The sequence below is a fragment of the Saccostrea cucullata genome, unplaced genomic scaffold (assembly GCF_032062105.1).
Source record: "Saccostrea cucullata isolate Sc308-1 unplaced genomic scaffold, CSIRO_AGI_Scuc_v1 ctg12812, whole genome shotgun sequence".
Taxonomy (NCBI): domain Eukaryota; kingdom Metazoa; phylum Mollusca; class Bivalvia; order Ostreida; family Ostreidae; genus Saccostrea; species Saccostrea cuccullata.
Genome location: NW_026921304.1, coordinates 7,501 through 18,748, shown reverse-complemented (window position 1 = coordinate 18,748; position 11,248 = coordinate 7,501). Strand labels below are relative to the sequence as shown.

The 11,248-nt window shown below is 34.4% G+C and overlaps 1 protein-coding gene across 1 annotated transcript in view; it reads left to right on the top strand.

Annotated features, from left to right (window-relative positions):
- Positions 1 to 2,436: 2,436 nt before the first annotated feature.
- The window catches only part of LOC134259679 (RNA-binding protein 26-like), a gene marked incomplete at its 3' end in the record, with an annotated part of 16,232 nt that continues 7,420 nt past the window's right edge, over positions 2,437 to 11,248 (top strand). Inside the window, exons 1-8 of the mRNA XM_062742275.1 lie at positions 2,437 to 2,591; positions 6,027 to 6,145; positions 6,564 to 6,736; positions 8,313 to 8,395; positions 8,720 to 8,952; positions 10,477 to 10,680; positions 10,838 to 10,939; positions 11,032 to 11,142. Coding sequence (XP_062598259.1) covers positions 2,533 to 2,591; positions 6,027 to 6,145; positions 6,564 to 6,736; positions 8,313 to 8,395; positions 8,720 to 8,952; positions 10,477 to 10,680; positions 10,838 to 10,939; positions 11,032 to 11,142 — 1,084 coding nt within the window. The remainder of the gene's footprint in view (positions 2,592 to 6,026; positions 6,146 to 6,563; positions 6,737 to 8,312; positions 8,396 to 8,719; positions 8,953 to 10,476; positions 10,681 to 10,837; positions 10,940 to 11,031; positions 11,143 to 11,248) is intronic.

Genomic DNA, 11,248 nt, shown 5'->3' with positions numbered 1-11,248 from the left:
TGAATGCATGTTATCAATTAAATGCATGAACATATATAATTAATTTATTGCATAAATTTGAATACCTGCAAGAAAATAATGATTCTATATATATGTTGGAAATTACAAACAAGCTATATATTATACATTATACTGATTGGGGAATATGTGATGGGCAGCTAATTAATTAGGTTATTTGAAAAATGATGCAGAGTTGCTGGACATATTAATATTTTTTATATACACATTTTTTTATGTTCCCAGATTGATAGATTGGGGGCGCATATTGTTTTTGTCCTGTCTGTAAACTTTAACCTTCGACATAAGTGACAACTTTTAAACCAATGAGAGATAGAGACTTCATATTTGGTATGTATACTCAACTAATTAATGTCTTACAAATAGTACCAAGGTCAATGACTTTGTGACCTTGGCTGTGATCTATATGCTAAAAATAGTTTTTTTATTGAATATTTGCCATAATTTAAAAGCCATGAGAAATAGAGACTTTATATTTAGTATGCATACTCAAATAATTTAGGTCTTTAAATGAGGACACCAAGGTCTTTGGCAAGAACATTGGCTGTGACCCATATGCTTAAAATATATTTTTTGAACCTTCCTCGTAACTTTTAAACCATGAAAGATGGCAACCTTATATTTGGTATGCATTCTCCACTAATTATGCACTTTCAAATGAAACCAAGGTCAATGACCTTGTGAACTCTGCTGTGATCTATATGCTAAAAATAGCCTTTTTAAACCTCCACCATAAATTTTGAACTATAAGAGATAGAGACTTCATATTTACGATGAATATTCCACTAATTAAGTTTTTTCAAATGACACCAAGATCAATGACCTTGTGGCTTTGACTGTGACCTATATGCTAATAATGGTTTTTCAAACTTTGTTGCCGTTGTTTCAAAAACACATCTTTTTTCAACAAAATTTTTCTATCTTTTCAAAGAATAACATAAGCTTAAGTAGCTATTTCTTACTGACTCTGTAGCTTATTATGCTATTGATTTTTATGTTCCTCAGCACAATTTGTTAATTGTTAGACTGATAGATAATTTTTTCTATTAAATACCAATTTATATAGGTAGTACTGCAGTGTTGCCCCAATATTGCTGCAGCAAAACCTGAAATAATACATGTACTGCAATCTTTGCAGCAACATTGCCGCAACACCTTTCTGGCAATATTGCCGCAAATCTAATTTACATACGAAAAACGATATTGCCGCAATATTGCTGCAATATATTGCCAGAATGTTGCTACAATATTGCCGCAATATTGCCGCAACACTTTTCTGGCAGTATTGCCGCAAATCTAATTTACATACGAAAAACGATATTGCCGCAATATTGCTGCAATGTATTGCCAGAATGTTGCTGCAATATTGCGGCAATAATGCCAGAAGATGTTGCCAGAAGGTGAGTATTTTGGTAAGGGTTAGTGCTCATAACCTTGCCATAGAAAAAGGAAGACATTTTTCTAAACCCACAGATAAAAGAATTTGTAATGTATGTAACACAGGGGAGGTTGAAAATGAATTTCATTTTCTCTTCATCTGCCATAAATACAATAATCATAGGTTAACTTTTGAAAGGAATTTGATGAATTTTTTCCATGATAAAATATTAAATTAATATGTCTAATACTCAAAAAGTTAAACTTTGCTTTAATAGCCATTGTCCAGAAGTACTGAAAATAACAAACTCATTTATTAAAAAATGTATTACATCTAGAAATGACTGCATAACATAATTATTTTACAAATGATGTACAATTTATCTATAGCCTTACATTCTATACCAGATTATTGTTTATATAATGATGATGTGCCTTTGCCAGTTATTGTAATTGTGTTTGTGCCAATAAATATTTGTATTTATTTGTATTTGTATAAGTTCCTGGATTGTCAATTTATCAAAAACATAAAATTATTCATGTTAAGGAAGTTAGCAGGCGCGGATACAGGAATTAAAGTTAGAGGGGGCGCCAATAGTAGGCAAGGGGTCTGGTGGGGGCCCAGGGGGCGAAGCCCCCGGAAGCTCCTGGGTTCTAGAGATTTTGTAGGGTAAAAATGAGGTCTACCAAGTAGATCGCGCCGGGTGCCCCCCCCCTTAAATCCGCCACTGGTTAGTATGGGGTGTGTGTATGTGCACCTCGTCCTCGTGGGCGGTGCTGGATCCGCCTTTAATTATCATGATTATTGATCCACCACCAACCCCAGTTAGCTAGTTATTTTTGTGTTTTGTATATCATGTTTATTGGACGGAGCCTTTTAAAATTAATAAAAATTTGAATATTTTTCTTGAGTATAGGCATAGTCAGTTAGTCGCCTACCCCGACAGTAGTAAGTCTCGCGGCATTTCACGAGAATTTGAACGCCATATTTATTTCAAACGAAAGTGGCACGAGTCCAGTTGCCGACAGTCAGTGCATAATAATCGGAGGATACTTGGTAGAAATATTTTGGAAGGCGATCGCTTTTTGGGAACAATTGTCTAATATTCATATTGTGCATCAAAGTATTTTGACAGAATGCTCATAGAAAACGTTGAAGCTCTGAAAATATGGCTGACCAAGACTCTATCTCCAATGTAAGTTTACTGGCTGGCTCAGATATTGATGCAAGTGGAATACGCAATATGTGGTGATATACAAGCAGTGTAGATGGAGATGTTACCATTTTATTTTTGTATGTCATTATAAATTCACGAATAGTTTGAAAATAAAACTGCAAATACAGTTTTCAATGATGTAAAACGAATATTGCTCGAATTTCCTCATACCAAACTCGGCGATTTTTTTCCACCCGTTGGGAAAGGGTACGGTACCGGTTCAATTGGGAAAAATAACATCGAAGATTGAAGATCAAAAGAACAATTTTCTCTTATTTAATCAAATGAAACATATTTTGCGTTTATTCCAACTTAATTACCTATTATTCCGTGTTTTAAAGAATAAGCAACAAGTACTTATTGTTTTTATATCAGTGTCCCATGTTTTCACATTTTCATGCTTTCAATTCGTCAAAATGTACGACACTACACTGTTTACACCACAGGTCCCGCCAAATTATTACTTTTTCTACTTTCAATTTAAGCAGGTCCAGCACAATACCCTGATAAACATGATAAAGGTACATAGCTTGATAAAGCTATATAGCTTTATCAAGGTATTACAGATACCTTGATCAAGGTATTTTATGTAATGAAAATTCAAAAAAAATCTTAAAAATTTAAATACTGAAAGTTGAGTTCTGTGTTGTTGTCAGTAAATTTACCCATGCATTTAAAGTACTCAAACTCAAAGAAATCAGTATAAAATCATGTTGTGTGAGGAGACGTTTTTTTATGCTGTCTTTTTGATACCGGAGTGTTTTTCATGTACGTGTAGACACACTGACAAAATCTCAGAACTCGATTTTCAGTATTTAATTTTTAAAGAATTTTTTTGAATTTTCATTACATAAAATACCTTGATCAAGGTATTTGTAATACCTTGATAAAGCTATATAGCTTTATCAAGCTATATACCTTTATCAGGGTATTGTGCTGGACCTGTTAAACGGAAGTGAAACAAGTCAACTTGTACAATGTTTTATTTAAAAAGAAATACGATGTCGTCGTAGTCTATTGCTTCACAGTTGAATTGGGAGATTTTAGTCACAAAATTGGGAAAAATGAATGTTTCTGGCATTGGGAATGGTGCCGTTTATCGGTACCAGTTATATCAGGGAAAAAAACCGCTGAAACTAAAACAAATTCCTCAATTTATCGCGATATACTATGATCATCTCTGTTAGGCTGAGTTCAATGTGCATTCTCTAATGCGATTGCCTTTGTAATGGGGTTCACAAAAATGCTGCTTTGAAAGAAAACGTTGTAGTAAGGTCCACAAAGATTTTGTTCATAAACCTCAGCCCCTAGCCTGTTACAACTGATCTCTAACCCTTTTCTTTGAAATAAAGGGAAAACACTGGGTTTAAACGTTTTAGGATAAAAACCGGACTAAAAGGGGGATAAAAACATCATAGGTGTGATAGAAAGAATCATGTTCAGTATTGTTAAAATGATAGTGCCCTTTGCCCAGTACGGACCCGGTTTAACAATGGAATTCCTTACATGTATTGGCAATGTTGCAAAATAAACATGAGTGATTTCATTAACTATGAACAATACAAAGGATACCAAATGGAAAGTTAATTCTTTTTAGTATTCAGTTTTTGCAAATGCAGTAGATTTCACAAACATTTGACAATGATTTGAGCAAAACGAGAAAACTGACATAATCATCGAATTAAGATGTATAGGAGATTTAGATGTACATGTTAAATCAACTCAAAACTTAGAAAGACATTGTGAAACAAGTTCAGAAATTGCTTGAAGGGAAGTACAAACATGATGATATGGTTTGCGTCAACATGGTCAAATGATATGTAAATAGGGATGGGTATCGCCAAAAATTTCGTATCGCGATATATCACGATTTTTTCCCACAATATCAGTGATTGGGATAAGCACGCGCCCTGCGCCATAGTCGCATTAAATTTTAAAATGTCGCATTAAAATTGCAATCGCTGCGCCATCGTGGCGCATATATAATCATGCACTACATACTTTTAAACTTTGAGCTTTCCCCCAAGTGCTTGTAATCTTTCTCACAACAATCGCTGTCAATTTACGCTTGAAAAAAGAGCATTTAATGTCGTACAGTTAAAGCGTTCTTATGACTTTCTTTTCTCCAGTATCTAATCAAAAAGTTACGTGTTTTCTGATTGGCTAACGCGCATGAATTAACTGGTGTCAGCATGCTGCCTGAAGTTTCTGTATGATTCAAACAGACGAAAAATACTTCGTACCGATTAAGGGCAGACTTTTCTTAATTTCTTTAACAATCCTAGCAAACAGAATTCATGTAAAAAGACGGTAGGAAATGACTCGGAAGAAGTATAACATGCTGACAGAACGAATGGAGATGAATCTTGCGGTAAGACTGATGTAATCTCGGCCCGAAGGAAAACCAAAACGAAAATTTAACATGAATTGGAGGGAAGCAGTATAGATCTAAACCAGGCTTTCATTCATTTTAAAGATGTCAAACACCGGAGACAAAAAATAAAAAAATGAAATTAATTTGCAGTGTTTATTTTCTGACACTTGTGAATTTAAATATATACTGGTATCTCATTTTATCGCGGTACTTAATTCTTTTTGCACAAAAAGTGTTATTTTGTATCTTTTAATGTCGTTATTCAATAATTTGACAATTTCAATTACATGTAAGTAAAGTCAACTGAAATTCTAACAGCAACTAATCAATTGCAAGTTTATACCTAGAAAATGTCCCATTACAAAGTCTGTTTGGCACATTGAATTTTGAAATGTCACATTGACACTGACTTTGAGTGTGCCATTGTCACATTTACTCCTTACCTTATCCCAATCACTGCAATATCACGATAATATCATGATGTTTTTAAAAGCAGTTTTTAGAATGATTTTATATGAAAAGTCATTATTTTTCTAAAAAATATGCTAGAAAAACAAAATTTTACTCTCTTGAAATTGTTATGTATATAAAATCAATTATGTTTGGACGGTAAGATGCCGTTCTTTTCACTTTTTACAACATTTTTTATACTTTCTGTAATTGTAATTTAAAAGATTGAACAGATAAATGAATAATTTCTGGACTTTATAATATGTACCTAAAGACCGGTATTTAGGTCTCCATATCACGATACGTATCACGCAACAAAAAATCGCGATATACCGGTATACCGATAAAATCGCACATCCCTATATATAAATAATAAAAAGTATTGGATAGATGCATTTCGTCTTCTTTTCATACAGAACTCTAGAAATAATAATAAATGATAGATTATTTTAAAGAAAATAAATTATTTCCATTCTTTTGCTGTTTAGATTTGACTGGAAGAGCAGAATTAATTCTGAAGTTTCTGTATGATTCAAATAATGTTGCCTATAAACTGATGTACTAATGAATTGTGAATCCTTGTTTTGTAGAAGCGATGCAGACCCTGCTTCTCTTGCTAAATATGTTCTGGCCTTGGTTAAAAAAGACAAAGTAGACAGGGACTTAAAGGAAGTATGCATCGACCAGCTGGATGTCTTTCTTCAAGGAAGTAAGTCTGATCATTAAGGAAGTAAGTCTGATCATTAAGGAAGTAAGTCTGAAAATGTCAGATGTGTTGAAGTTGTGAAGTGTGATTAATGAAAGTTAAAGTTCAAATAGCAATGATTTAGAGTATTGTTAAATTTAACTCAATAATCATTTAGGCTCATCTGATGTAGACCATTAAGGTTAATGTTTTTTAGACTAAGAATCTTATCATCAAGATCTTTAAATGAAATTAAGCTATGTAGATGCATACCTGTATGTAATTGGTTCTATTGATAAATTTTAGACAGTTCAATGAAGAAGAACTTTACTATTCTGCTTGCATTTAATATCAAAATGATATATTGCTTTTTTTTAGCTCACCTCGTAAAAATTGAGATGAGCTTATTTTACAATGGTTGTTTATTAAACTTTTGTTATAGAAACCAAGGGTTTTGTGGATACATTGTTTGAAGCATTGACAACAAAAGAATACATGAAACATGCGCCAGATTCCTCGACCAAGACACAAGCTGTGGATGACGGCAAGTCAGACGTGTCCCTCCCCAGTAAAGGGGACAGCAGGAAAGATTCAACAGACTCAAAGAAGGCTAAAGTAAGCCACAAGGATTATTATGAGTTCTGCATTTAGAGTGTTTCCTATAGTACTATGTCTTTCAACTTTTTCTTTGTTTGGTTTGATAAAAGAAACATATACTGGTACATGCACATGGAACCATGTAATAATGACCTCTGCCCATTGTGTTAAATTTTTCTTTCATAAATCACCTTTAGATGTTGTTGTTTTTATGTTAAATCACATGTGTCTGAACTGTTTTTTTTTATGTCCCCCTTCGAAGAAGGGAGGGCATATTGCTTTGCTGCTGTCTGTCTGTCTGTCGGACCATTTAGTTTCCGTTCATTTTCTTCACAACCGTTGCACATACTGAAATGAAATTTGGTATACAGATATATCAGGTGTATATATCTAGGCCAAGTTTTGTTTTGGGCATGATCGCGCCATTTTTGACAGAGTTATGCCCCTTGGACTTAGAAAAATTTCAGTTATTTGCAGTTTCCATTCTTTTTCTTTGCAGAGGTTGCACATATTGAAATGAAATTTGGTATACAGATATATCAGATGAATATCTAGGTCAAGTTCTGTTTTGGGTATGATTGCACCATTTTTAACAGAGTTATGCCACTTGGACTTAGAAAAATTCCAATTATTTGCAGTTTCCTGTTCATTTTCTTTGCAGAGGTTGCACATACTGAAATGAAATTTAGTATACAGATATATCAGATGACTATCTAGGTCAAGTTTTGTTTTGGGTATGATCTAGCTGCAATAATGTAACCCTCTCCCTTTTTTTTTTTTTTTGGGGGGAGAGGGCCTTAGGAACTCCGTAATGGTAAAAGCGGGAGCGATTCGCTCCCGCATGGATTTCGGCTCAAATTTTTAGTAAATGGCTATTTTATTTATATGTCTTACCTGGACTTCCAAAATGTAGTTATCCCAGACATAAATTGATCCAAAAATATACAGAACAATCCATGTATCAGTATTTTTGTTGTATATCAACATCACAACTTAAATTTATCCGCCATGTTTACTGGCACAGCCAATGAGATTAAGGATCTATAGGGAGCAGATTTCTTTGGAATTACCTTATTTTAAGCCTAAATATTGCTGTTTACGATAAAATGACACATGGAATGATTTTATTTATCGATGTTTAATGTTACTATTCATTACAATTATTTATAAACATTTGCTTAATTGAGTTATTCTAAATTTCAAGCGCAAGTCTCGGTACGTCAGGCATGAACTGTCATGGCAGCTGAGTAAAGCGAGAAGTAAATACACAGATTTATTTTACATGGTTTTCGCGTTTAACGAGCTATGATGTCGACAGTGAATAAAAATTTCATCTTATTAGAAGTAAGTTGAATGTAAACACAATTTATTCGACCTGCAGTCACCCGTATTTAAAAAATATTTTTGCACCATTAACGGATATACTTTGGAATTGTAGCCCTCTCCAGAAAATATCAGATAAAAAAAATCGGAGAGGGCAGCTAGGTATGATCGCACTATTTTTGACAGAGTTATGCCCTTTTGGACTTTAAAAAATTCCAGTTTGGGGGGAAGGGGGCATAAGTGTTTTACAAACATCTCTTGTATGTTACAGAGTGAGAAGGGCAGAGAAGGGAAGAGAGAAGACAGAAGACATGGCTCAAGGAGCCCTAGTCCCAGAGAAAGACGCAGGGATATGTAAGTGTCACCACGCTAGTTTATCTTCTTCATAGTTTGCAGGTAGTAATAAGTGTTTTTCTTATCCTCATTGAAAGTTGTATGCTTGATTGCATGCTTTTTATTTTAAAAGTCATTCAAACGTGACTTTTACCACTGAATTTTAGCTTATAAGAACAAGACATTGAAGTGCCTTGTTCTGATTAAAAACTTTATCCTGTGTTTGCAAATGTACATGTACATGTATTTGTTTTCAATATGAATCATTTGTCACTCCTACACAGCAGCATGTTATAGAACTGTGAGAACTGACTTCCTCACCACCTGCTGATGTTTTATTTCCAGTGATGACAGGAAGAGGAGGCACGATGACAGAAGACTGTCTGATGAGAGGAGGAGTTACAGAAGAAGATCACGGTCCTACAGTCCCAGAAGTCCACGGAGGACTCGGGGCAGGTCCAGGAGTCCCCGCGAAAGAGGACGCTCAAGGTCATGGAGTAGGTCAAGATCAAGATCCAGGTCTGGACCTAGGTCATGGAGTAAATCTAGGTCAAGGTCACGGTCAAGAGAAAGAAGAGGTAATTTGTTTTCCAATTTAAAAAAAAAAATTGTTATCATTAATTTGCATTTATATCTTATGTGACTTTATTAAAGTACAAGGTGAGGTTGCAATGAGCCCCTTATTAGGGCCCCGCAAGAATTTGCGGGTGCCCTATAGTAATCACTCTGTCTGTCCGTCTGTCATTCTTCCGTCCACAAAATTTCTGTTTTTTCCTAATAACTTTTTTTATGGTTGCCCAATGATGATCAAATTTGGTATGGTAGTTCAATAGGCAGAAAGACAAATTTTGTTGCTAAGTTTGTTTCTCTATGTCCCCTGGTTTGGAGCTGGGGTGGTGGGGTATATTCCTTAACTTTATATAAGAATGCTTTGGCAAAGAGAGATAACTGCTGATTACAGAAGATGTTTCCATTGTAAACTGAATGCTGCTATGAGTCCCTTGGGATTAATTAAGCTTCCTCCTGAAGAAAATCCAAAGCATTATCTTTATCTGTCACATTGGGATTAATTATCACCTCTGTCTGCAAATGAAGTTTGTTTTGAAGTTCAGTCAATTTGGAATGCTATGAACACTCTGAAATGTGGATTTAGATATAAATGTTTATAATTTATTTCCTGTTAAAATATCCTACACAATGAGTTATGATTTCATTGAATTCTAAAAACAAGAAATAGATTAAAGAAGACATATCTTTTATTTTTACTTTTTTTCCTTTATGTAAATTCAAGAATAATATTAATTTTTAAGGTAGTTGGATAAAAAACTCTATTCTAATATTAATACTGACAAATTTCTTATTGTGACTTTAGAAGAAAATGATGAGAGAGGTACAATTAATCCCTTGGGATTAATTATCTAGCCTGCTGAAGAAAATTTAGAAGGCTTATCTTTATCTGTCATTTTGAAATTAATGAAAACCTTTGTCTGCAACTGCTGTTTGTTTTAAAGTTAAGGTCAAGCCTTCATGATACATGTATTTGCACTCATTGAAGACTGGCATTTTATATAACACTAACACAAACTTCATTATTGTTTATATATTGTACATTCAATGTTAGGTTGTTCTTTACTGCCTAATATAAATATACAAGGATATTATTTACAGGTTTTTGGATATTCAGGAATTATGTTGAAAATTTTAAGAATATTGCTGTTACTTATTTCTTCATATATTTTTTATCATTCCGAAGCTGCATTCTTAAATTCCACCCCATGGCGGGGCCCTTGCTGACTGGTCAGTTTTCTTAGTCATATCTATGAAAACACTGTTTCAGTTGTAATGGTTTTAGATTTTGGTAATTCATAACATGCCTTTGCCTGTCTCGGGTAAAAAGCTCTAGATATTGATAAAAGATACATGTAGTTGAAAGTTTGCCAGTCTGAAGAAATCTTTGTCTTCTATGTGACTTTTTTGTGACTGTCATAAAAAGTTAGTAGTATTGGTATGTAGATAATTTGATTTGATAGATGTAAATGAGCAAATATTTTGATAAAAAAGAATTAGGAAAATATGTCAAAACTTAATATTCTTGTTTTCAGTATACAGCAAACAACAGTCTGATAGTCGAGGCTCTACCCCTACACTTGATAATGGAAAGTATGACGCCACCTCTTCCATTCCTACCGTAGGAAGCGCTGTGTACTCCGTCCCCAGGGTAGAAGGGGGGTACCCCTCAGAGTCTCACCCCCAGGGCCTGCCAGCAGTGCCCGCCCCCTCAAGACAGAGATGTAAAGATTATGATGGTATGCATATCTTTATACAGTATCATGTTTAATGGATGTGAATAATTGGAAGAAGAATGGAAATCAGCATTCTTAGAGAATTTGCTATGCAAAACTTTCCTGTATGTTTCATGTTTTATCATGGTTAGTATATTTTTGATGTTTGTTTTCCATTCAGAGAAGGGATTTTGTATGCGCGGTGACCTTTGCCCCTACGATCATGGCCTGGATCCGGTTATTGTAGAAGATGTCAGCATTCCTCCCCCACCTTATGTCCCAGGTAACAAAGTGTTAAAGATACATAAACTTTTATCTGAAGAATGAACAAATATTCATGATTGTTTGAAATTTGTAACCACTGTTATTTGTTAGGACCTCCGGTGATCCCTTCTAATGGTCCTCCAAGAATGCCGGGGCCAGGATTTGTAAATAGACCACCACCCCCAACACTTGGAGGCCCCCTACCTATGCCTCCTCGTCCAGGTAAACTAAGAGAACTTATAAAATAGGAATTGTATATAGTTGAATGCTTTGGTCTTTCAGTGTAAACAATTCTAAATATTTTGAAGTTTTTTTTTTCATTATAGCC